Raw genomic sequence first — 27,991 nt, forward strand, 5'->3', positions numbered from 1 at the left:
CTGGTGTGGGGCAAATAATCGACCTTTGATCAGTGTGAGATGTGAGTAGGCCTTGTAGGTGACCGGGTTTTTGAGAGAGGTAAGGTACTTGTCATGTCAGAGTGGAATATCGTGGTGGTAGTGTCGTGAATTTACAGGCACAGAAACATATAGCAGGCGCTCTTGTCGCTTCGGAAGTACACAATGATGTCGATGTCGAAAAGTTGTTTGCTATGAAGACGTACGTGTCACATACTTTTAAGCAAGAAATTCATGAGTGTGCATAACTTGGGTGTTTTGACTTATCACTGTACTTAGAAGGAGGTCAGCCTGTTTGCTTGAAGTTAGGTATTTTTTTTAAATCTGTCTAGTTCATTTGGCTCATATAGATCTATGTGATCGTTGTCACTAACTGGAGACCGACTGTCAAGTCAAAGCCAGGCTGTCTTGGGTAGGTTCCATTCATCAAACGTATTTGTAAAGTTATGTTTTTACTCATATCTGTCTCTTCTTGCCAAAGTAAAATCCATCTCTCAGGCCAACTGGGGTTGCCATGGGTATTTAAGTATGATACTAAGTTAAACCATGTCAGCAGCTTGTCAGATCAGTATACCTAAGATCTTCATTGGGGGTTCGAACAGTCAAGACATGGCCACGGGGAGATTGGACTGTTGGACCCACTCACAGCTATGATATGTGAAGCAGAGTCGTGTTTTGACTGTTGGACCCCAATTTAACCTGTATGTTTGCTTGTTCCAGAATAGCATCTTTGGTTTTAAGAAAATGATGCATTAACAACAAAATGTCTTTGTTTTGCATTTGTAAAAAAATTGGGAGGAACCTTTAGTTGTTTATCTTTTTTGCCTAGCTAAAAATGTTCGTCAATTTGTGTGGATGATAAAGTGAAAAGCCACATATGTTGACATTGATGGAGTTTTAGAACAACATTCAGTCCCAGAAATAAAGCTATATGATTTAAAAACATGTATCTTCAAAATCAAATCAAAATGGAGCCCAGATAAATGCTTTAATTGTTTCAGGATTCATTTTTAATTTATTCTCGCGTGTCTGGGAGACATACTTATTGAGTTTGAACAGATCATGATCATGGTACCTGTAACAGTTCAGCTATACCACACAGCAGGCTCTATAATATTGTCATGCTAGTTACAATGTTGTATTCTACCCTTCATGGGGAACCTGGGACCAGTTCTTCCCCAGATTATCATAGGGGGATAGAAAGTGTAGACTTTACAAGACAGAGAAGGCTAGTGGATCACTGGAACATGGTTCAGGGGAATGCATGTTCATTGACTGACATTGAATGACATTCTGTCAGGGATGGACATTAGAGAAGAATGGTGATAACATAAACAATAGATCTCAAATTGTTTGAAATTCCTCTAGCCCGCAGGATACCTTTAACATTGATAGCTGGTCTAGGCCAGCTGGCTTGTGGTAATTTCAATGCCTGTCTTTAACATTCATTTTAATATGCATTAAGACATGTAATGGTGTAATTTAATCCCTTAGAATTTGTATAGAATAACCAATTTTTGTATCCATACATTTTTTAATTTTTTTTATGAGTTATACATGCTTTCAGTCTAGTATTAATTATGATACTTTTAGCCCTTAATATCAGCTGGAGGCAGTGATTGGTATCACCAAGAAATTACTCTCATTAGCAACATTCATGCAATCAAGTGCTCTGTTGAGCATGTCACAAGTGAAGTTCTAAGTTCTATCACGGACCTATATAAGTTATACAAGTCCGTGGTTCTATATGACCATTTTGATTGACATTCTAACACTATTGTGAGCATACAGCTTTAATCAACACCAGCTGTCCTACCAACCAGCTGTTGTCAATGCCTGTCGTGATGCATGAAATTAAAAATAACCAGTAACTACTGTTTAGGCATAGAATTATCAGGTGATGAAGGATCAGAACATCAGACTGTTGTCATGGAATCTGTTATTACGGATTTGTGTCATGGGCGTTATGTTATTTTTAAAAGGGAAGATTCGAACCCTTTGACCACCCCCATCCCCTGGATGCACCAGACTTAGGTTTCCATGGATACACAATAAGGCTGACAAATATAACTGAAATAAAATTTGAAACGGAAACCAAACACTGTAACAGATAGAGAAGTCGTTGTATCGTGTGATATCGATGTATCGGTAAACTTTTAATGTTGATATTGTATTGAATCTTGATACAAATTTATGAATATCGATACTAATTAAATAACTCACGGCGATGGAAATGTTTAGGTTTCATTAATTTTGCCATGGAGAATTAGATGGACAGGGCAGAACATTTAACTCAAACATTTAATAGATCAACCCAGTTTATGTCCAGCATTGCAGGTCTATTTATCCACACACACGCATGCACGCACACACGCACGCACACACACACACACACACACAGAATGACTATTTTTTTAATTAATCAATGTATTGATATATCATAATTTTGATTCCACGTAGATACTTATCTTTCCAATCAGTGACACCCCAACTCACAGATGCAGCTGAATAGCCAGAACTGTAGGCTATATGTAGAGCACAGGCATCAGGCTGAATCTAATGTCAAACTGGGATGACTTCAACAAAATAATGTTGATGGATTTGAATCCAGTTCAGTACAGTTGATAGGTCAAAGGTAATCACAGGACTGAGGTCTGATAATAGAAAGAGGTCAAATGTTAGTTATACAACTGAAACTGCCTCAAGACTTAAATACCTTAAAAAGGTATTGGTAGATTTGATCTAAATTCAAATGTTTACGAACGGTTAAAATCAGAAGTTATTAACATGTTAAAGATATAGAAATGTTAAATGAAAAGCATTTAAGATGCGAGTCAATTTCAATAGTCTTTTGTAAAACATTAACTGATAGTCTGTGTGTATTATGTTGTGCACCCCTGTGCTGTGGCCCAGTTGTCTAAGAGGCTTCAATTCCCTGTGCAGAGTTGCATCCCATGGGCACACCAGAAACCTAACATTGTGGATCTGATTATGTTTCTAGTTTCGTTGGCACTGTGTCCATGTTCGTGGTTTTCACTGTAGTGTTAAATTTGTAAGACATGCATCACTTCGGCTTTCTTCCCACATTAACCGGCATGCTGTGCTATAACTGGAATACTGTTCAAAGTTGCCTGAAACCCAACTCAGTGGATATCAGGATTTTATCAGTTTGAAAACTAATGGAAAAACTTGAAACCTGAAACAGGAATATTGTAAGGTTTGTTTTAATATAATACAATATTTGAGAGGGATTGTCAGAATCCAATAATTTTAGCAGGCTTACAAAGCAGTGTTGTAATTTATTATCTCTTTGACCCCTATCTGCACATGCTGCATATATCGTATTCGACATAATAAAGGCCCCGCTCTAATGAGCGCCCATGGCGATATTTGCTAATATATTGACTAGTGAACAATCCCAATTAGCACCCCTTCCGATTGATCAATGTACACAGGACTTATTTATTCGTGTATAATACATATGTTTTATGCATTCTTTATTATGGGAAATTAAATTCTGGAGAAAAAAATATATCTGTCGTATATAAACATTTCAGGCTGTCAGCATAAACCACGAAATTTACGATCTTTCAATTCTGTTGTTTTTCACCAAAATAATATTCTAATAAGAGCCCCCTATTTCTAACTTTGAGAGCGCCGTGGGCGCTTATTATGTTGAATACGATATGTGATGTGCCCAGGTGTGTCTCCAGGAGCTGGATCTACTGGTACACATTTACACAAGGATATTCACAGAGAGGTTTGTAGGTTCTCCTGTCTTTCTGAGCTATGCAGGGGGCACAGGGGGCAAAGTCAACTAAGGTGCTGCAATTCACTGCAGAGTTGCATCCCTTTGGCATGCCAGGAACCTATGATCGTGGGTTTGAATCGTGGTTCACCCGAATCTGTTTCTAGGTTTGTCAGCACTATACCCATGCTTGTGGGTTTGCTCAAAGTGGTAAACATTGGAGACCTGCATCACTTCAGGTTTTCGTCCCACATTAAGCGGATATGCCGTGATATAATGGAAATACTTGTCTTAGCTCTGTTAAACCCAACTTGGTTGATGCATGTCATTGATCCCATTGCGTAGATTGATGCTCATGATATCAATCACTGGATTGTCTGGTCCAGACTTGATTATTTACAGACAGATTATTTACTGTTATATAGCTGAAATATTGTTGAGTGTGGCGTTAAAGAACAAACTAACCAACCAACCACTCTGTGCAAGTTCCAATTTTCATACAGCTTGGCCCTCACTCTATGAAGGTTCAAAATTAAAAGTCAATTCTTAAATGTCCACAATATGAGATTTCACTAATACGCAAACCCAATGTGAGGCTCAGAACTCATCTGACATGCATGTTCAAATTTGCCAATTATCCCAAATTTGCGACAATTTTCATGAGTCACAAATTAATTACGATAGTTTATCACTATTTTTAACAATGACATCAGCAACTGGTCACCTTGTGGAGAACCTTCACCTATGTTTGTCGACAAAATGGGTTGGATGGTCAGGGTCCGATTGGATGTCATCATGCCATGGATTGTTGTTTATGCTTTTAGTCATGATTGGCAGACTCCATTATTTGCAGGTTGCTTTGAGGTAACTATAAAAAAATAAGTGAGTTCATGGCAAACCACGATCACCAGCACTGGAAATCATCGTTTTCTTTTCATTTCCACATTTAACTTTGAGCACATTTCAGCATATGGATTAGGTGAGTTATAAATATGCATCATCATCGTCGTCGTCGTCGTCGTCGCTTTAAAGAACATTCATGCACTCACTGAGCAAATATTGAACTGTCAATCACTGAACAAGACATCTGTAGAGTGTACTTTGTAATGTTAAGTGTACTTGATGATAGTCAGGTGTTACATTCCAGTGAGCATGTGGTTAGATTATCTGACTTGCTATCTTGCTGGCCCTGTTTTGTAAGTAGTGTTGGAAACTAATTTACAATGATCATAGTGAATTCTAATTAGTGTTAATCATGTTTAGGTTTGTATAAACCAAAATGAAGTTAGACCATGCACACTAGCGCACTACTGTTTCCTGATTGGGTGATAACAGAGTGGACAGGGCTTTGATTATTTTTGTTAATTTGGTTGTTGTTTAACGCCGCACTCAGCATTATTCCAGCTATATGATGGCAGTCTGGACCAGACAATCCAGTAATTGACATCATGAGCATCAATGCCCGCAATTGGGATACGATGACATGCATCAGCCAAGTCAGCGAGCCTTACTACCTGATCCTGTTAGTCTTACGACAAGCATAGTCGCCTCTTACAGCAAACATGGGTTGCTGAAGACCTATTCTACCCCGAATCTTCACGGGCCAGCTTTGAATGCATTAGTTTGCTGAATGATGTCACTGATTTCGTACTGTTTTGTGTGTTAATGATTTAAGAAGTAGTCTGTGAAGTTGTTATTGTTGACTTATTTATTTATTAGAATTCACTTCAATGTGTTTTTTGCATTTAAGGAGGTATAGCATAAAAATGGGTGTGCACTAATTCATAAGAAAGTATGGATTGTCATGTTAATTTTCAGGCTTAGTACCAAGTGCTTATAAAAGTTACTTATAGACAGGTCTAGAAGTAAGTCAGTGAATGGGGTGATTAGTATGGCAAATTCAGTAACTGGGATAACTGAGAAACATTAAGCCTTGTCTCTCTAATTTTAATGTCTGTGTTATGTAGATGTTTTCCCACAGTAGATAGCCATGTTAAGAAGCTACATTCATTAATCATATTGATCATTACTGTTCTCCAGTATATATACTGTATACTGACCAGTGACTATGGTATGGCTGTCAGTCCCTGTGTATGGTAAAGATGTGATACACTTTTATTTACTTCTAAGCATTGTCTGACCCTCAACAGTGTACCTTCTCTCAGTTGGTAATATTGTTGTATAACTTTACTTCTAAGCATTGTCTGACCCTCAACAGTGTACCTTCTCTCAGTTGGTAATATTGTTGTATAACTTTACTTCTAAGCATTGTCTGACCCCCAACAGTGTACCTTCTCTCAGTTGGTAATATTGTTGTATAACTTTACTTCTAAGCATTGTCTGACCCCCAACAGTGTACCTTCTCTCAGTTGGTAATATTGTTGTATAACTTTACTTCTAAGCATTGTCTGACCCTCAACAGTGTACATTCTTTCATTTAGTAACATTGTTGTATAACTTTACTTCTAAGCATTGTCTGACCCTCAACAGTGTATCATTCTTTCATTTAGTAATATTGTTGTATAACTTTACTTCTAAGCATTGTCTGACCCTCAACAGTGTACTTCCTTTTGTTTGGTAATATTTTTGTATATGAATAATTTAAAATGCACGGTAAATAATGAAAGTGAAATAATATACAGGGATTCTTTTCGTTAAAGCATCAATCAAATGGTCGCTTTGCTTTCATGAAGGTAATTTTGTAGAGCCTCTTTTGGTGGAAATATAGGACATATAGGGGCACAGATGACCCTAAAGTGCCATAATTCACTGTGCATAGTTACATCCCTTATGTGTGCCAGAAACCTTTGATCAAGGGATTGAAGCCCTGTTTGTCCTAATTGTTTCTTGGCTTGTCCGCACCATACCCATGCTTGTGGTTTTCACCATAATGGTAAACGTCTAAAAAATGCATCACTACAGACATGAACATAAACAGGATCAAGCTGACTTGCCATGTAGACTGAAATATTGCAAAACCCAACTCCATGGCTCATCATGCTCATAGACATGTAACACAATGTGATCATAATATGCAAACATTATTCTAAAGAGCATGGCAACTGGTGAAAGCCAGACATCACTGTCACAATCAAGAAACAGTCAAAACTCTACTTTATTTGATAAGGATGGGAATGGTTGAAATGAAACCAAATGGCAAAGATTTACAATGTAATGTCCGGCATCTCCATGAAACCAAATGGAAGCACAGAAATTAAAATTAAACCAAACTATATGTTAGATATCCTGTGTCAGTCAAACTAACACTGGCTTGAGAATTCTAGTCCATACAATCAGAAAAATAGTAGTTTGCGATCAATTTCACACCATACTTTTTGTATATTGATACATGACCTTGAAACATGATGCCACACCTTGACTTAAGACGAATCTGTCTTGGCTAATAATGTCCCATCATGATTCTCATACTCATTTTTCTTCCAGGAGACCTGTTATGTGAGAGCAGACGTGAACTGAAATACTTAGCAGTATGTTGGACAAGGTTGCGTACGGTGTTGCGGGGGCAGCAGGTGTGTCTGTTGTGGCCTGGAAGACCATGTTTCCTTGGATAAACCATGACCTCAAGGTCATGAAGGTCGGGAAGAATGTCAAATTTCAGATGGAGAAAGACGCAGAAAGTGGAGAGTTTCTGATTGACAGATTTGAGAAACATGTCTACAATCAACCAAGGAAGCCATTCATTATTTTTGAGGGCAGTGTTTTCACTTATGAATATGTTAACCAGCAGGCTAATAGGGTAGCAAATGTTGTGAAGACATGGGGACTTTCTGTGGGAGACACAGTGGCCATAATGATCTACAATGAACCAGCTTTTGTGTGGACGTTTCTAGGTGAGATATGATTATTTATTCCCTAGTATTTGGTGTTAGTGATGTCTTGTCCATTGTAGATTATTGCTAGTTAAGATATGAGCATTTGCTATGTATTTAGTGATGGTGGTGAAATACCATGTTTGGTGAAATTATTAACTTGATGTATTTCTCCACATATTGCTCAAGTGGTATAACACTTCAAGCCAGAAATAATTGCAGTCTGCATCATTGACACTAATGTTTTCAGACTCAAATCAATGAGAAAATATGTAAATAATACGGTAGAATGTAATGCTTTTCTTGTCCAGTGACATTTTTGTCTCATTTTATAAGCTGAAATTGGTGATATTTTCACTTACAGCTTTGTTAGTGATGAAAATATAAAAATGTGCTGATTGCAATCCGTCCAAAATCCAGATGGAACAGCGTTTGTTTTTGTATCAGTCCACGATGGTTGTAGTCAGTTTCAGTTTCACTGATACAGGAACAGTAAGGATGATATACAGGCCCTGCTAACTATTTGAATAACAAGCCTTGAATGAAATTGTAGCACAGCTTCTGCATTTGTTTGCAACACTTTGTGAGCGAAAAGAAATTCTGTCAGATTTTACAGTGGTCGTCAGCGCAATACATGCACAGTCGCTATGGGAAACTGGGAATAACTTTGGCTGTATCTGTCAATACCTGATCGTAGTCTATTGACAACACCTTTTCTGGAAAAACTGTGTGAGAAATGGCGATAAACAAACGAATAGGTGACAAGCAAAGTAATTCTTTTGGTTAGTCCGCCTCGAAGTCTTGACTATAATGCATAAAATCAATGGTACTGATTAGCCAACAGTCATGTATAACAAAATTTGTTATCTAAAGTGGGAGACATGTTTTCTTGTATCAGCAAATAAACAGCAAAAAAAACAGGGCAGTAGTCAGGAAAAGTCTTAGAAAATGTTTAAGGTGATGCAGTTTCTGGAATTATAGTGAAGTCAAAACTCTGACATCTCGCCCATCTGTCCACTTGGTGTCAGTGTGGAGCCAAAACAAACACATCATGGCCTGGAATTGTATCCATTAATAAAATTAATTTAGTTAACATAGTTTAAGTCCCTGTCAGCAACAGACAAACTGGCTACTGGGTATTAGCTCTATTAATATCAACAATTATTGAGAAAATACTGACTCTGGCTCTAAGACGGTAACAGTGAATCAAGTTGTGTGGGAAGTCATTTATCTACCTTTAAGACTTGATAAACTTTTCATTGACATGATCAAAATACAATAATGCATACAAAATACATTTTATTTCACATATTACAGACGTGTGGTAACCATGGTAACTTTGGTGTATGATGTTACAGGTCTCCAGAAATTGGGAATAGCAGCAGCTCTCATTAATTTCAACTTGCGTCAGAAACAGCTGAGTCATTCTGTCAATGTCAGCGGAGCCAAGGCATTCATTGTTGGACAAGGTGATTTTATTATATTTCAACCATTTTATGATTATACTACTGTGTAAGATTTGACATTAGTTGGCCCAAAATGACATCCTGCATCTTGTTCAAGAGGCGTCATGGTTGTCAGACGAAGTAACTGAGGCATGTAAGGATAAGAAAGGAATGGGATGGCCATCAGCTTGTTAACAAACTTGGTCAGGCACCCGTTACGATGACTTGTATAAGCACTCTATAAATAGACATATAAAAATGAATGTAAAAAAATGAAATTAAAGATATCAAAGGCGTTCATAGCCCAGCAGGTCACCAATCCTCGTCCCCATTAAAATGCTCCTCCTATCCAGAGACAGCCTTACCCGACTGGCATAGTGTTTGCACCCTTGACAGCAATTGGCTTGGTAAATCAGTTTCCAGACTATTGTGTATGCTAATTTCTCTTGGATGTTTTTGCATCTGCGCAAAGTGATATACTACTGCAGAGTTTATGTCACTGAGGACTATATCTGAAGCTATGCCCTCCAACGTGCCGTCCGATACAGATGCATTCAGGAGTAATGCAGGAAAAGTAAATAAATTAGTAAGATCTGAATATTTTTTACATTTGTATACTTATCCTGCATACTTACCCATCACAGACATACCTTCCCACGACTTCTTCAGATGAAATTACGCGTGACTAGTAGTATTAAAGAGATTTTGTTACGTCATCACTTCCGGTTGATCACAAGGCAGGTGTGAGAGGGTCAGCTTTACAACTGGTTGGAACAATTTCTTCTGCTGGAACTCACACAGCGTCGTTTCTGTCAAAAGTAAGCAGTAAATGTATTAAGGAGTAATGCAGGATAAGTATACAAATGTAAAAACTATTTAGACTTTACTACTTCCTGAGTTTTAAGATTGTGGAAGGGAAGTCTTCATGCCTTGACGGGTGTATTTGAGACGGTGAGTGCAACAAATGAAGTCGGGCACTGGAGATAGCGTAGCTTGTTTTGATCATGGAGGAACAGAGTTATTTGAGTTTGAACTATTATTAACATCTTGTCTTAAGAATGTGACTGAAATAAAGATTCCAAACTGGGGCAGATGGGTCCACGATATTCATCATGATAGAATGGAGATATTTTTCACTGGAGGATGTTTAATGAGGGATTGTACTGAGTAGCCTGATGCCAGTTTCCAATCTAGCTCTAGACATTGTTGTTTGTGCCATGTGTGAAACTGAGACCCTGCTGTCTCTACGGGTTTTGAGTGGAGTCACAGGTGACCCAGCCTTCTAATGTGCCCCAATTCAGTGCGCAGAGTTGCGTTCCTTGGGCATACCAGTAACCAATGATTGTGGGTTTAAAATCCTAGTTCGCCCAGATTATGTTTCTAGGTTTGTCAGCACCATACCCATGCTTCTTTGTTTCTTCAAAGTGGTTGACGTCTGAGAACTGCATCACTTATGGCTTTCCTCCCACATTTAGCTGACATGCCGTGATCTAACTGGAATACTGTTAAAGCTGTGTTAAACTGAAGTCACTGGCTCTTTGTGGTTCCTTATTTCATAAATGCAATGGTATCCAAATCATTGCAGGAGCGGAGCTGTTTGATGCAGTCCACGTGGAGGAAGGAGAGTTCAGTGGCATGCCGATATATGTCCAAGGATGTACAGCCAATCAGCTGCCAGCTGGTTACAACTCATTTGATGATCTCATGGTGGTGTCGTCTCCTGTTGGTGTTGATCCCAGCGTCCGTGCAACTGTAACAATGATGACCACGGCATGTTATATTTACACATCAGGAACTACGGGTAATGCTGTCCTACATTCTGATTTTGTTTCTGAATAGTTATGAATTCTTTATGAAGAGAACAAGGTTCAAAAGTGCTTGAATTAACCTGTCTTATAAAAACGTTTTGCTTTGAACGTTTTAGCATCAAGTGCTGGAATATTATTGACAGTATTTAAAAGTACTGGAATGCAAATAAAATCAGTCCAGATGTGACAAAATTGCTATTGAAAATTAATATTGATGGAGTTTCAATGCATTGTTTACTTCCTGCTGCTACAACATATATAAAGACTGTCATCCATTACTGAATACAGTTTAATTACCATGTTATCATGAGGAGCACTGGAGCCTTGTTCTCCCTGAAAACAAGACAAGGTCGTGAATGTTACATCAACCCCCGACATATGACAGAAGCAGGACAGAAAGTTAGCTTTGAAATGTATTCTAATCATTGAGCACTGATTTTCAAAGTACCAATGGGTGACAGAAACAAGTCATTGTGTTACACTACACTACAGTAACTGTTCTAAAGAAGCATTTAGCTTATCAATAATTACAGTACACTGCTGTTTATAAATACATCTTCTCAATTGAATTCTGAGCGCAAACAAATTTCTGCATGGTTGTGACCTTGTGATGTTTTTTTCGATAAACAATTAATGCAACTGAGACATTTGCCTTTATGGATGCACTTACATTTCAGCTCACTCAGTGTACCCAGAAAGCAGCAGTGGCCAATCTCATTAAAACCAGACTTCAGTTCTCGCTACCCCTAAACAAAGACTTTAACTCAGAACGATAGTTACGGGTTTAACGACTGAATCCATACAATCTGGACCATCCATTAGCCAATACAGAATGTTCTTTTGTTCTGGTTTCAAATTTGTAATCAAGAATTTGTCAAAATATGTTTCGAAGCGTAGTTGCCAATTTGAAATTAGTGCTGTAAAGCACGAGAAAGCTGCCTTCTGATTGGTCATTCTATTGGTCGGTCAAACTTCGCGCAAGGTCGGTCTGACGTGACCCGTAATGGGATGTCCTCTGATGTTTGTTTAGGGGTAGCGATAACTAAGATCTGATTTTAATGAGATTGCAGCAGTGGCTGGATGGAGTAAAATACAAATACTCCTTTGCTACACTGACATATTTTGGATGGAGAGTTACAATTTTTAGCTCACCTGACTAAAAGTCGAGTGACCATGTGTTGTGGCCTGTTGTCTGGTGTCCGTCTTTCTTCTTCTCAGAAACCACTAGGCCAATGGAACTGAAACTTCTCATGCTTGTTCCCATGCTTTGTTCAAAAGGTTTGAATAGGATTTTCTCTCATGTGCATATTTGCTAAGGCTATCTTCTTCTCCTCTGAGACCCGTGAAGATACGGGTTAGAATAGGTCTTCAACAACCCATGCTTGCCGTAAAAGGCGACTAACGGGATCGGGTGGTCAGGCTCGCTGACTTGGTTGATGCATGTCATCATCCCTATTGCATGGAATGATGCTCATGATGCCAATCACTGGATTGTCTGGTCCAGTCTCAATTATTTACAGACCACCGTCATACAGCTGGAATATTGCTTAAACAACAAACAAACAAAATCTTTTCCTCTGAAGTTGCCAGACGGAGGGAGCTGAACTTTGCCATGTATATTCATTCTGTTGAGGGGATATTTTGTTCTGTTCATTGAATTTTAATGTTAGTTTTTAGTATTTACTCTTTCATTCAGTGTCTGTCTTTGGTTTTTGAAGTGTTGACTACATATCCAGGTGAGCTACAGTGGGTCTGGGTAACATTTGACAATACATCTTTCAAACTTAAATTTCAAACTTAAAAGTTCTACATCACATCCTACTTCTCATTTCCAAAATCTGTTTTGAAAGATGGAAGTTTAATAAGCTCAACACCCCTTCCAACTTCTTACCTCCGTACCCCATTTTGGAAAGATGGAAAGCTTGAAAAGTCTGCATCACATCTCACTTCCCACTTCCATAAACATGTTTTAGAACATAGAAGCCTTGAGAGTTTGATTGTCCTGCCAATATTCAACTATATATTTCAGAATTTGAAAATCCACGATTACGGAAGCGTTTGTTTCAATTGTTTACTCTCATCTTTTTAAAATGAGAAAGACGAGGGTTTACAACATACATTCTTGTTTACGACAGGGCAATTGCTCTAAACTGGTTTCTACTGTTGGTACACGCAGTAAGCTTACCACTTTTAGTCAACATCCTGGCACTCTCCAAAATATTCACTATTTTTACTAACAACTTTATAACTGACGTATTTACAATAATATTGTTACATCAAGTTGTTCATCCTGTTTAAGAACAGGGGTGTTCAGGGATGGATCCTTGTATTTTGGAATGGATTTGGAAGGGTGTTGAGAAAAAAAGATACACATGCACACACACGCACACACCCCATGGTAGCCATGTAGAGTTTTCAAGCTTTCCATCTTTCCAAAATGGTACATGGAAGTAAGAAGTTGGAAGCCATGTAGAGTTTTTGAGCTTTCTATCTTTCCAAAATGAAAGTTTGAGAGATGGATTGTCAAGTGTTATCTGGGCCACAGTGCCATGGCACTACTTTTCAACCTTTTTATGGCCAATGACAATGTGCTGCTGAAAGGATAAGATTTACTCAAAGTTCGTCTTTTCCTGTGTTTTTTTCACCAGGAAAGATGAGCTGATGGTGAGCTGGCTAGTGTCATTGTACCCAAATGTTGCTCACTCTATCGACCATTGCTTTCTTTACAGGCAGCAGTGTCCCTTTAGGGAGCAGTTCAGAAGTTTGATTGGGATACAAAACTTTATTCCTTTTGTTTTGTGGCAACAACAACAACAACAACAACAATCACGCCCTCCCCCATACATTTTTGTTGTTCATACGTGAAAGTCTTGACCTGCTTTGTGAGTTCCACTAGCATGCTCCTCCCTAACTAATGTTTCCTCCCTTATGACCCTAGGATACCCCAAACCATCTATTATCCCCCAGAAGAAGATGATGGGCTATACCCTGGGGCTTCAAGTTGTTTCATTGAGTGTCACTGACACAGTGTACAACTGCCTTCCGATGTACCATGTCTCGGGAATGGGTGTTGGCGTCGGAGGGGTTGTGTCAGTTGGTATGTTGTTGTTCACAAGAATCGGGAACTTGCAATTCCTGTGTGTATGTATGGAGGACTCAGAACCATGGCATGTCTCCCATCTGTGACACATTGTCTAATTTATGGCAGAAATGTACACATCCATTTTGGCTTGGATCATGCTGGAAGTTGACAGTGGTGTGATGTCATTAAAGGATCACATCCTTTTAAATTTTGGGGTTGTTCTTATTACACCCTTTACAGTCTTAGCCACGGGGCACAATTTAATGTCCTTTATGGGTTTTTTAGAGTAAGGTGGTGATTGATCAAGTCTAACTTTATTGCCCAATTTTTGCTGACATGTCAAAATAGATCTACCACAGAATGACAGATATAAATTACCGATATGCCACAAATCTGAGAATCTGCCATTGATTTGAGTCCCACCTTAGATGTGAGTGTTTCTAGTGCTTACATGTAGTCATATCATCCTCATTTGGCTCTCAGGACTGCCCAAGCCAGCATCCATTGTTCAGGTGAAGGCAATGGGTATCGGCAACTGCCTTGCAATTGTCAGCCTCACCAGCAATGACATCGTGTACACCGTACTTCCACTTTATCACAGCTCAGGTGGAGGGATTGGCATGATGGGAACAATCAAAGCTGGTATGTTGATGAGGCGGAAAAAATTCTATTCCAAATTCCAAAATCTGTTTTATGCTTAATCCAGGACTGCCCAAACCAGTGTTTATAAGGCAAATGAAACTCACGTCATTGAGTGGTGGTTTCTTGTTGGTGGACTTCAACAAGGATGATGTGTTGTACATGACGTTGCCGCTGTACCACAGCGCCGGCGGCGGGCTGGGTCACTACGGTTGTATTCGTGCTGGTATGATGTCAAACTCTTGTCTTGTCTGTTCCACAGCGCAACCTTTTGGACCCTCCTGACGAGTTTTATTCACTCTAGCGTAATACAACTCAACACCACTATTGTGCATTTAATGGAAAATGCAAATGTCCTTCTAGATGTGAAAAAAACAAAACGCAAAAAACTCTCATCAAGGCTAAATTTCAGCTCACATACTGTTCCGTAGTACTAACCTGATGATAGGCAAGAAGTAGCCCTGAAAAGACGCTACAAATGATAAATATGTCTTTATACTTCAACGTTGCAGGTATTCATGTTCTTCCAATGCCCCTTAAAGAATTAAGTTACAGTGTGTAGTTGAAAAAGTCGAAAAGCAACAAAACTTAAACAAGCTGTTGTGTTGTCTCTTTGTTATTCTATAACTTTGAGACAGTTTCATGGTGCTTGGTTCAAGCTGTCAGGTTAAACATAAATCCCATAAAAAAAAGCTGACTTAAAAATGAACATTGCTGTGTTGAAAAAAACGCATTCTAAAAAACATTTTGGGGGGCCTCAGGGCATTCATGATAATTGTGTGCCTCAAACAAATTAAATGAACCAAGATATATGTATATCCTAATCAAAGAAAATGCATTTTATCCCTGAATAACGTCTCTGTGGCAATACACTGTCAGTGTGATACTAACAGTAGATAAAATATATGTCATCCTGTCCCTGTCCAAATTCCTGGCATATTTTGTAAAATAAAACAAGATTTATGTTTCTTGGGTGGCTAAATTTGTGGTCTTCTTTTCTTCAAACTGTTAAAGTCATGTTGACTTTCTCCTCTATCAGAGTCATTATTAGGGATTTTTTTCTGAAGAGTCCTTTGTTTGTTCATGTTTTTCCACCCGTTCTTCAGAAACTTGGTTAAAAAACTTCAAAATTGTATTTGTACTCATAGCCACGTTTGTCTGTTTCACAGCTTGTTAAAAGTTCAAAATGTTCATCGTATTTGTAGCCATAATTATGTTAGCTTATTGGCTGCAACAAAACAATGACGCCACAAACAAACATTGCTATGTCCATAAAAGTTAATATTATGGCAAGTGAAATGATATCCTCGTTGAAATTTATATTCTTAACATAATTGCAGTCAATTAAATATTTCAAGTTAGCGTTTATAAAATAGATATGAGATAGTTGTTATATATTCGTAAAATCGCAGGCCTGACGTTCCATAAGGGCATTGGGAGTTTGTTTTAACCATGATATCATCTTGATCAGGATTTTAACCATGCAGTTGACACACTTGTATGTATATATTTTTAACCCTAGTATTTTTATTTAGGTTGAGATCAATGAAAGTCTGTAATGAATCAGCGTGGCTGAATCAAATAATTTTATCTTATTCTATTTGTTTATATTAATTCTCTGGGTCAGCTAACTTGCAAGTGTTGTTCTGTGTTGCTTCTTGTGTTGTCATGACAATGTGACAGGCTCACTGCAGTCATTATGTAATTCATATATATGTGGAGGCTTCGGCTTTGTACTGCTTGCATCTTTGCAATGTTGTGTCTGTTGCAGTTTAGGTGACATATTTATAAACAATTGAATAAATACTGTATTCAACATGCTGGCATTATAAAACGGGGCTGAAGAAACTAAATTTGTAAACTGTTTTGTTGCTATGAGATATCATTCATGAGCCAATCATCTTCAATTGTATCATTCTAAATATTTTGATTATTTTTATCTTCACAATTTATGTTGATTTAGCTGAATTTCTTCAAGGAAACACTTAACTATTGAAACTTTTTTTGAATGCTCTCAAGATAATTGTAAGGAAATAAAAATGGACAATACTCACACAGCAGGTATTCAAATAAGACAATAAAGATACATTAACAAAATCAGTGATTAATGATTGTGGCTGCCTGGACTTGCAGGTGCAACTATGGTACTGAGAGGGAAGTTCTCAGCGTCACACTTCTGGGAGGACTGCTGTCGCTACAGAGTGACAGTCATACAGTATATCGGGGAACTGTTCCGGTACCTCCTCTCACGCCCAGAGGTGAGTGTACAGGGTGACAGTCATACAGTATATCGGGGAACTGTTCCGGTACCTCCTCTCACAGCCAGAGGTGAGTGTACAGGGTGTCTGTCATACAGTATATCGGGGAACAGTTCCGGTACCTCCTCTCACGCCCAGAGGTGAGTGTACAGGGTGTCTGTCATACAGTATATCGGGGAACTGTTCCGGTACCTCCTCTCACAGCCAGAGGTGAGTGTACAGGGTGTCTGTCATACAGTATATCGGGGAACTGTTCCGGTACCTCCTCTCACGCCCAGAGGTGAGTGTACAGGGTGTCTGTCATACAGTATATCGGGGAACAGTTCCGGTACCTCCTCTCACAGCCAGAGGTGAGTGTACAGGGTGTCTGTCATACAGTATATCGGGGAACAGTTCCGGTACCTCCTCTCACAGCCAGAGGTGAGTGTACAGGGTGTCTGTCATACAGTATATCGGGGAACTGTTCCGGTACCTCCTCTCACGCCCAGAGGTGAGTGTACAGGGTGTCTGTCATACAGTATATCGGGGAACAGTTCCGGTACCTTCTCTCACGGCCAGAGGTGAGTGTACAGGGTGTCTGTCATACAGTATATCGGGGAACAGTTCCGGTACCACCTCTCACGGCCAGAGGTGAGTGTACAGAGTGTCTGTCATACAGTATATCGGGGAACTGTTCCGGTACCTCCTCTCACAGCCAGAGGTGAGTGTACAGGGTGTCTGTCATACAGTATATCGGGGAACTGTTCCGGTACCTCCTCTCACAGCCAGAGGTGAGTGTACAGGGTGTCTGTCATACAGTATATCGGGGAACTGTTCCGGTACCTCCTCTCACGCCCAGAGGTGAGTGTACAGGGTGTCTGTCATACAGTATATCGGGGAACAGTTCCGGTACCTCCTCTCACGCCCAGAGGTGAGTGTACAGGGTGTCTGTCATACAGTATATCGGGGAACAGTTCCGGTACCACCTCTCACGACCAGAGGTGAGTGTACAGGGTGTCTGTCATACAGTATATCTGGGAACTGTTCCGGTACCTCCTCTCACGGCCAGAGGTGAGTGTACAGGGTGTCTGTCATACAGTATATCTGGGAACTGTTCCGGTACCTCCTCTCACGGCCAGAGGTGAGTGTACAGGGTGTCTGTCATACAGTATATCGGGGAACTGTTCCGATACCTCCTCTCACGGCCAGAGGTGAGTGTACAGGGTGTCTGTCATACAGTATATCTGGGAACTGTTCCGGTACCTCCTCTCACGGCCAGAGGTGAGTGTACAGGGTGTCTGTCATACAGTATATCGGGGAACTGTTCCGGTACCTCCTCTCACGGCCAGAGGTGAGTGTACAGGGTGTCTGTCATACAGTATATCGGGGAACTGTTCCGATACCTCCTCTCACGGCCAGAGGTGAGTGTACAGGGTGTCTGTCATACAGTATATCTGGGAACTGTTCCGGTACCTCCTCTCACGGCCAGAGGTGAGTGTACAGGGTGTCTGTCATACAGTATATCGGGGAACTGTTCCGGTACCTCCTCTCACGCCCAGAGGTGAGTGTACAGGGTGTCTGTCATACAGTATATCGGGGAACAGTTCCGGTACCTCCTCTCACAGCCAGAGGTGAGTGTACAGGGTGTCTGTCATACAGTATATCGGGGAACAGTTCCGGTACCTCCTCTCACAGCCAGAGGTGAGTGTACAGGGTGTCTGTCATACAGTATATCGGGGAACTGTTCCGGTACCTCCTCTCACGCCCAGAGGTGAGTGTACAGGGTGTCTGTCATACAGTATATCGGGGAACAGTTCCGGTACCTTCTCTCACGGCCAGAGGTGAGTGTACAGGGTGTCTGTCATACAGTATATCGGGGAACAGTTCCGGTACCACCTCTCACGGCCAGAGGTGAGTGTACAGAGTGTCTGTCATACAGTATATCGGGGAACTGTTCCGGTACCTCCTCTCACAGCCAGAGGTGAGTGTACAGGGTGTCTGTCATACAGTATATCGGGGAACTGTTCCGGTACCTCCTCTCACAGCCAGAGGTGAGTGTACAGGGTGTCTGTCATACAGTATATCGGGGAACTGTTCCGGTACCTCCTCTCACGCCCAGAGGTGAGTGTACAGGGTGTCTGTCATACAGTATATCGGGGAACAGTTCCGGTACCTCCTCTCACGCCCAGAGGTGAGTGTACAGGGTGTCTGTCATACAGTATATCGGGGAACAGTTCCGGTACCACCTCTCACGACCAGAGGTGAGTGTACAGGGTGTCTGTCATACAGTATATCTGGGAACTGTTCCGGTACCTCCTCTCACGGCCAGAGGTGAGTGTACAGGGTGTCTGTCATACAGTATATCTGGGAACTGTTCCGGTACCTCCTCTCACGGCCAGAGGTGAGTGTACAGGGTGTCTGTCATACAGTATATCGGGGAACTGTTCCGATACCTCCTCTCACGGCCAGAGGTGAGTGTACAGGGTGTCTGTCATACAGTATATCTGGGAACTGTTCCGGTACCTCCTCTCACGGCCAGAGGTGAGTGTACAGGGTGTCTGTCATACAGTATATCGGGGAACTGTTCCGGTACCTCCTCTCACGGCCAGAGGTGAGTGTACAGGGTGTCTGTCATACAGTATATCGGGGAACTGTTCCGATACCTCCTCTCACGGCCAGAGGTGAGTGTACAGGGTGTCTGTCATACAGTATATCTGGGAACTGTTCCGGTACCTCCTCTCACGGCCAGAGGTGAGTGTACAGGGTGTCTGTCATACAGTATATCGGGGAACTGTTCCGGTACCTCCTCTCACGGCCAGAGGTGAGTGTACAGGGTGTCTGTCATACAGTATATCGGGGAACTGTTCCGGTACCTCCTCTCACGGCCAGAGGTGAGTGTACAGGGTGTCTGTCATACAGTATATCTGGGAACTGTTCCGGTACCTCCTCTCACGGCCAGAGGTGAGTGTACAGGGTGTCTGTCATACAGTATATCGGGGAACTGTTCCGGTACCTCCTCTCACGGCCAGAGGTGAGTGTACAGGGTGTCTGTCATACAGTATATCGGGGAACTGTTCTGGTACCTCCTCTCACGGCCAGAGGTGAGTGTACAGGGTGTCTGTCATACAGTATATCGGGGAACTGTTCCGGTACCTCCTCTCACGGCCAGAGGTGAGTGTACAGGGTGTCTGTCATACAGTATATCGGGGAACTGTTCCGGTACCTCCTCTCACGGCCAGAGGTGAGTGTACAGGGTGTCTGTCATACAGTATATCGGGGAACTGTTCCGGTACCTCCTCTCACGGCCAGAGGTGAGTGTACAGGGTGTCTGTCATACAGTATATCGGGGAACTGTTCCGGTACCTCCTCTCACGGCCAGAGGTGAGTGTACAGGGTGTCTGTCATACAGTATATCGGGGAACTGTTCCGGTACCTCCTCTCACGGCCAGAGGTGAGTGTACAGGGTGTCTGTCATACAGTATATCGGGGAACTGTTCTGGTACCTCCTCTCACGGCCAGAGGTGAGTGTACAGGGTGTCTGTCATACAGTATATCGGGGAACTGTTCTGGTACCTCCTCTCACGGCCAGAGGTGAGTGTACAGGGTGTCTGTCATACAGTATATCGGGGAACTGTTCCGGTACCTCCTCTCACGGCCAGAGGTGAGTGTACAGGGTGTCTGTCATACAGTATATCGGGGAACTGTTCCGGTACCTCCTCTCACGGCCAGAGGTGAGTGTACAGGGTGTCTGTCATACAGTATATCGGGGAACTGTTCTGGTACCTCCTCTCACGGCCAGAGGTGAGTGTACAGGGTGTCTGTCATACAGTATATCGGGGAACTGTTCCGGTACCTCCTCTCACGGCCAGAGGTGAGTGTACAGGGTGTCTGTCATACAGTATATCGGGGAACTGTTCTGGTACCTCCTCTCACGGCCAGAGGTGAGTGTACAGGGTGTCTGTCATACAGTATATCGGGGAACTGTTCCGGTACCTCCTCTCACGGCCAGAGGTGAGTGTACAGGGTGTCTGTCATACAGTATATCGGGGAACTGTTCCGGTACCTCCTCTCACGGCCAGAGGTGAGTGTACAGGGTGTCTGTCATACAGTATATCGGGGAACTGTTCCGGTACCTCCTCTCACGGCCAGAGGTGAGTGTACAGGGTGTCTGTCATACAGTATATCGGGGAACTGTTCTGGTACCTCCTCTCACGGCCAGAGGTGAGTGTACAGGGTGTCTGTCATACAGTATATCGGGGAACTGTTCCGGTACCTCCTCTCACGGCCAGAGGTGAGTGTACAGGGTGTCTGTCATACAGTATATCGGGGAACTGTTCCGGTACCTCCTCTCACGGCCAGAGGTGAGTGTACAGGGTGTCTGTCATACAGTATATCGGGGAACTGTTCTGGTACCTCCTCTCACGGCCAGAGGTGAGTGTACAGGGTGTCTGTCATACAGTATATCGGGGAACTGTTCCGGTACCTCCTCTCACGGCCAGAGGTGAGTGTACAGGGTGTCTGTCATACAGTATATCGGGGAACTGTTCCGGTACCTCCTCTCACGGCCAGAGGTGAGTGTACAGGGTGTCTGTCATACAGTATATCGGGGAACTGTTCTGGTACCTCCTCTCACGGCCAGAGGTGAGTGTACAGGGTGTCTGTCATACAGTATATCGGGGAACTGTTCCGGTACCTCCTCTCACGGCCAGAGGTGAGTGTACAGGGTGTCTGTCATACAGTATATCGGGGAACTGTTCCGGTACCTCCTCTCACGGCCAGAGGTGAGTGTACAGGGTGTCTGTCATACAGTATATCGGGGAACTGTTCCGGTACCTCCTCTCACGGCCAGAGGTGAGTGTACAGGGTGTCTGTCATACAGTATATCGGGGAACTGTTCTGGTACCTCCTCTCACGGCCAGAGGTGAGTGTACAGGGTGTCTGTCATACAGTATATCGGAGAACTGTTCCGGTACCTCCTCTCACGGCCAGAGGTGAGTGTACAGGGTGTCTGTCATACAGTATATCGGGGAACTGTTCCGGTACCACCTCTCACGTAGGATTGGTTTGACCGGGCTGATTGTGTGCCATCATACCTGACAACATCCTCTTCTGGCAACTGACTCATGTTACAGGCTGCCGTGGTATGGTTTGAAAACTGCACATAGTTGAATACTGGTTTATCTCATCCAGGCTTCGGGCAGTCGGGTAGCCTAGTGGTTAAAGCATTTGCTCGTCATGATAAGATCCGGGTTCGATTACCGACATGGGTACAATGTGTGACGCCCATTTCTGGTGTCCCCCACTGTGATATTGCTGGAATATTGCTTAAAGCGGCATAAAACCATACTCACTCACTCACTCACTCACTCACTCACTCACTCACTCACTCACTCACTCGCTCACCCAGGCTTCATTGTGATGTGAATGTCGTATATGTATATAGCTATACATATGGACTATGAACTCACTGACATATTCACTGCAAGGAAGTGCTGTTTTGCTTTCAGAGCCCTGAAGAGAAGAGTCATCAAGTGCGAGCCGCGTTCGGCAATGGTCTGCGGAGAGACATTTGGGAGCAGGTGCAGGCAAGATTCAGAATACCCCAAATAACTGAGTTCTTTGGGGCAACAGAAGGAAACACGATGTTGTTCAATGTCAGCAATAAACCTGGAGCTATTGGAAGACTCTCTCCACTCTTGGTGAGTTCAGTGTGTTGACAGTTGCCACGGTTACAGGCCCACTGGAGTATTGCTTATTGCAGAATAACATAACATTCACTCACTTCAAAAATCTGCAGAAATTCAACACGGTAATCAGTACATTGAAACCTTTTATGACAGATAATAGCCTTTGACATTTGTTCTTTTTTTTTCAATGATGATTGAATCATTAATAGGGAGTAGCCAAATGGTTCGAGTAATTTGGCAATGATTATAATAATGTCCTCATCAAATAATTATGAATCAGTGTTGGTTCAACTTTTCGTTTGGTTTTAATTTTTTATGTCTTGCTTTAACAGCGGAAGTTGAGTCCGAATTACCAAACTTTGGTCAAGTACGACTTTGCAACAGCGGAACCAGTTCGAGACAGGAATGGCCATTGTATAGAAATTAAACCAGGTTAGTTTTTCTTTCACATTCAATCTACCTGTCAATCTATTCAGTGAAATAAGCTAGAAGTGTTGGTGTTCAGCTATTATGGTATGGATTCTTGAATAATCATCTTTTGCAAAACGATACCAAAAGATGAGTGATTGGCTTTTTTTTATTAGAATTAAGATTTTTATTATTATTATTCACAATTAAATTTATCGCAAACAGCAGTGTGTTTTTCATTTCACCTAATTGTAAACAGTGTTGGTTCAATTTGTTTTGTCATGTAATTTTTTCATAATTTCATTGTTTATTTGTCATCAGTCTTGTAAAGGTGGTAGCGGTAGCGCCTTGTAAACTAACTGAAAACCAATCTAAGAACTTGGTATTTTTTTACTCCTTGTTTGAAATATGTCATTAAATTTGAGTTAGCGGACAATGGGTTTTGAATGACTTAACAGTTCTACAACTTGCTTGGATGTTTTCTTTCAGTAAAGGTTTATTAAGAATTCAGAGGATTTGCACAGTGTGCACACTGCTTTATATGTTCATACCTTCATAAACGCTAAAATATATTTAAGTAAATTATTATGAATGAATAAGTCAACAACAATCACTTCACGGATTGCTTATTTAAGCATTTACAAAAAAAATTGTTCAGTGTAGTACACAATGAATTTTCTGACAATAAAATTGCTTGGTTAGCCTATCAAATGCCATGGAATGACTTGCAATTTTTTTAATGACAAACAACATAAAACCCTTTGATATATAAGATACCAACTTCAATTTGAACATTATTACAGAGTATTTTTGTGTGTTTAATGAAGGAGAGAAGGGCTTGTTTATATCGGCCATTGCTCCCGAGATGGAAGGAGTCGAGTTCTACAAAGCATCAAAAGCAGCCAATGAAAAGAAGCTTGTCCGTAACGCCTTCAAGAAAGGCGACTCTTACTTCAATTTCGGTGACCTCTTCTACCTCGACCGAGAATACTTTGTGTACTTTGTTGACAGAATCGGTGACACATTCAGGTTGGTAGCCCAGTGTGATGAAACTATGCATTGCTAGGGTTATGTTAAGAAAGCTAATTACAATCAGATCTTTTACTCCGACGCAATACCTCTCTGCATGACACCACAGGAGGTCGTGCCAGGTTATCTTTCAAATCAGCCAATCAGCATCAAGGCTTCTACAACTGATTTTATTTGTAATCGAGGTAATCCAAATGTGACTATGCTTGTCGTAAAAGGCGACTAACGGGATCGGGTGGTCAGACTTGCAGACTTGGTTGATGCATGTCATCGATCCCAATTGCGCGGATCGATGCTCATGATATAAATCACTGGATATGTCTAGTCCAGAATCGATTATTTACAGACTGCCGTCATATAGCTGGAATATTGCTGAGTGCAGCGTTAAACAACAAACCAAACCAAACCAAATGTGAAAAAATAACACTTCGCTATTATATTGGATGGATATGTTTTTATTGCTTGTCCGTGAAGAGATCACCCGTTTAATAAACATACAGCTGTATTACACATTGTGCAATACCAAAATGCGTGCTTATGTACTGTCTGAACAAGTTTCACGAACAAATATCTGAGAGGAGCTTATGCTCACTCGATGACCCCAGTAACCTTGTTGCTAGGCTGACGTCACATGACATTGTTTCGCTGATGGATCTTGCAACAAATTTCCACAAATTATGTCATCGGGTATTGTGACTTGATTGGTAAACTTTGTGGTTCAGAGTCCCGTCCCCCAAGAAGATCGTACTGTAGCGCAACGATAGTTGTAAGTCTATGTGAAAGTATGTGAGTTGCGATAACCTTAGCCCTACGATAACTTTCTGGAACGGATGCCTGAATTCTAAAGGTGGAAAGTTGTATGGTATTAAATTAATACGTTTCAACATTTGACGTGTTTGAAGTATTATTCTGTTAAACTCAATTAGATATTATGCCGTGGATCATGTAGGTGTCAGCCTATTCACACACGACAGTTTAATTCTAAAAACGTCAATGCAAGTAATAAATAAAATACTAAACAAGCTCCCATTTAAAACCAATTTTATGAAACTCTTCAATGGTTGTGGTATCTGAATTGCTTTCACTCGTCAGAAACCACAACTATTGACTCGTTTCATAAATTGATACTACACAGGAGTTTGTTTAGCATTCTATATATATCCTGTTGTTTGTGAGTGTTGTGACATCTACACCCAAAAGGATAACAACGGAGGCATAGGTGTGTTGTTTGGCTTTCTTTAGCAGAGACTGAAATTTCTGACACTAGTTGTTTTAGAAAGCTGAACCCACACATCCTTCAATTTATTTGGGCGATTAAGTTCGGTGAGACTTCACCTGACTGACCTTCTCTGGGGTGTCCTCAGATCGAGATGTTGACAGGAATCATATTTGAGTGAAAGTTCTGATTTTAATGAGACTATGTTTGAAGGTGTATAGTGAAAGGTGTCATCGAGGGGTGACTGACTGGTTGACACATCTATGTCTTCAAACAACTTGAGCCAATGTCTTAATGGTCTGTCTCCATGGTCTAGTAGAGCGTCTGCCCAGTGAGTGAAGGTCAGGGTTCGATCCTGGGCTGCTTCATACCAAAAGATGTTGAAGTATGGTACTTGTTGTTACCCTGCCTGGCGCTCCGCATTAAGGTGCTAAAACAAGGACTGGTCAGATCGGAGTCAGTATACTGTGTTGGAGTAGGGTATTTATGTTAAACTCTGGCATGGTATTTCAGTTGGGTAGCACTATAAAATTGTCATTAGTCTGGACTAGTACAAGCAGACACACACACATGCACACACACACGCACACACAAAGTACCCTGATACCAATCACAGGATCATCTTGTGCAGCCTCCATTATTTACAGACCACTGTCATATGGCTGGAATAATGCTGAGTGTGCTGTTAAACAACAAACAAACATCTATACTTGATTTTAGCTACCACATGTGTCATGGCATGGCTGTCTTCTTTCTGTCATCTACATGATGGCTTGTCCTCCAATGTTGTAAGTCAGGTACCATTCAAAACATTAAATGTCCTCAGAATAAAACCTTAAGGTAGTAATAAATAATTTGTTGTGGCTTAGGCTATCTCAATGGAAACTGTTATCACATCAACTATCATTATCGACTCCAATATTTGTTTCTAGATGGAAGGGGGAGAATGTGTCCACAACAGAGGTGGCCAACATTTTGTCCTCCCTGGACTTTGTCCATGATGCCAACGTCTATGGTGTCACTGTTCCAGGTAAGATATTTCATTTCTGTGGAAAACATTAATCAGTAAATTGATGTGAAATCTGGGATTTGTTCCTGATATGATGCTTGTGTTATTTATCAAATATAGTGTGGATCAGTTACAATCAAGGTAAAAAGACCTTTAGTCCTAGCTTGTTATCTTGATTGCAAGTACCCCCAAGTTTTCTATTCGTGAACCCCGAGGTCCAATGCATCACACTGGGTGCGTCCTGTCTGACGAAGGGTTCATGACAGAACCAAATATACTACTCAGGAAAACCTGTTTCTTTCATATTACCATAGTTAATTTGTCATGCCATGATAGGTGAACTATAGTAATATGAAATTATCAGGTGTTCCTTAACTTCTTTTGAGTAGTATATTATATCCATATATCAACATATGTAAGTCTGCCGCACTCACCCTTGGCGTTGTAATGTCATATACATGTATAAGATAGTTACGCGATAAATTGCAAAGGACAATTAAGAAAAAGCAGGGTTTATTTTATGATAAAACGTTCTATCATGACGTCATTTCTGTAGATTCAAACATGCGCTGGCAACTTGATGATGTAATTATTTGGATAACGTTATTTTTGAGAGGGAAGTGTCTAGCGAGTTGTTCCCCACAGATGTAGCTTGGCAACGTAGAGAAACGCAATGCCTGAACGATCGATTCAAGTGAGAGAGATATGACAATCAGTATTTGGAGAAAAGGTTCAGATAATTGAAGTGAAAATTGTGAGAATATGCGGGAAAGACCAAATTTAACCCCCCTGTTCATAAAATGGACTTGTCTGACATTGACGCAGCCAAATTCTATTCAGGGAGTCATCATTATTTAAATACAGTCAAATATTTATTAAAGCATGTACTTTTTACTAACATCCTTGAAGAGGTTGTATGTAATGTTGATATCTCATTTAAGAAATAAACAACTCGTGATCATTGATTACTGTACAATAAAACACTGCAGGGAGAATAAATCATGAGGGGTGCAGCACTCCCTGCACTCGCAAACTGCCCAATCTCAATGAAGGATGTGTTGGTTTTGGGACCAACTAAATGTCAGCTATCGAAAATGGTTCAGTTTCATTTCTTTACCTCAACCCTTGTATTTTTATCCTAACAATAGAAAACTCAAGAAAATGTACAAATATTAAAATAAAATTACTCCTTTTGGGTGTGGATGCCATGGTGCCAGAAATTCCAATTGAAGACATATATAGTGCAGCCTTGTTTTATTTATTTATTTCCATTCCTAACAACCAGTTTTTGGTTGTTGAAATACAGATATCCGACATTCTGCTCTAAAATGATTCACTCACTCATACTTAGTATTTAGAAGCCTTGAGTCCATTCACCTAACTTAACCTACCTATATCTTCACTCAGATTTTTATAATCAACAGATTATTTGAGCATGTTGTGTATTATAGGGCACGATGGTCGTGCAGGCATGGCAGCCCTGACACTGTATGACGATAGACCTTTGACTCCTGAGCTCCTGCGAAGCATTTGGAAACACAACGAGGAACATCTAGCTACATATGCCCGTCCAATGTTTCTGCGACTTCAAAAAGAGGCTACGCTGACCGCTACATTCAAACAGCGGAAGGTTGAGCTGGTCGAGGAGGGATTCGACATCAACAAAATCCAGGATCCTCTGTATTATGCTGACCACGTCACCAAGTCCTACATTCCCATAAAACAGGATACGTACTCCAGAATTTTGACCACGTCCAAGTTGTAGGGGTGGCAGGTGAACCCTATTCAACTTCTTTCAGTGGCATTTAGAAGTTGGAGTGATGATGTAAGACGAG

The 27,991-nt window shown here is 41.1% G+C and overlaps 1 protein-coding gene across 1 annotated transcript; it reads left to right on the forward strand.

The window, feature by feature from the left end:
- LOC139465406 (long-chain fatty acid transport protein 2-like) lies at positions 1–27,977 on the forward strand. Its single transcript, XM_071247119.1, has 12 exons — positions 1–79; positions 7,211–7,617; positions 8,955–9,065; positions 10,627–10,842; positions 13,788–13,946; positions 14,638–14,796; positions 16,704–16,828; positions 22,315–22,506; positions 22,827–22,926; positions 23,730–23,931; positions 26,080–26,177; positions 27,608–27,977. The coding sequence occupies exons 2-12, from the start codon at positions 7,257–7,259 to the stop codon at positions 27,919–27,921; spliced, it is 2,037 nt and encodes a 678-aa protein (XP_071103220.1). The 5' UTR covers positions 1–79; positions 7,211–7,256; the 3' UTR covers positions 27,922–27,977.
- Positions 27,978–27,991: the final 14 nt, after the last annotated feature.

This window comes from Haliotis cracherodii, unplaced genomic scaffold, assembly GCF_022045235.1.
Source record: "Haliotis cracherodii isolate W230 unplaced genomic scaffold, xgHalCrac1.p SCAF_1, whole genome shotgun sequence".
In the NCBI taxonomy this organism is placed as follows: domain Eukaryota; kingdom Metazoa; phylum Mollusca; class Gastropoda; order Lepetellida; family Haliotidae; genus Haliotis; species Haliotis cracherodii.

What these genes read in the sequence shown, in the direction of transcription:
- LOC139465406 (XM_071247119.1), top strand. Translation starts at nt 7,257, where the DNA reads ATGTTGGACAAGGTTGCGTACGGTGTTGCGGGGGCAGCAGGTGTGTCT. An exon ending in GGCATTCATTGTTGGACAAG is followed by an intron (nt 9,066 to 10,626) that starts GTGATTTTATTA and finishes AAATCATTGCAG; the next exon opens with GAGCGGAGCTGTTTGATGCA. An exon ending in AGAATCGGTGACACATTCAG is followed by an intron (nt 23,932 to 26,079) that starts GTTGGTAGCCCA and finishes ATTTGTTTCTAG; the next exon opens with ATGGAAGGGGGAGAATGTGT.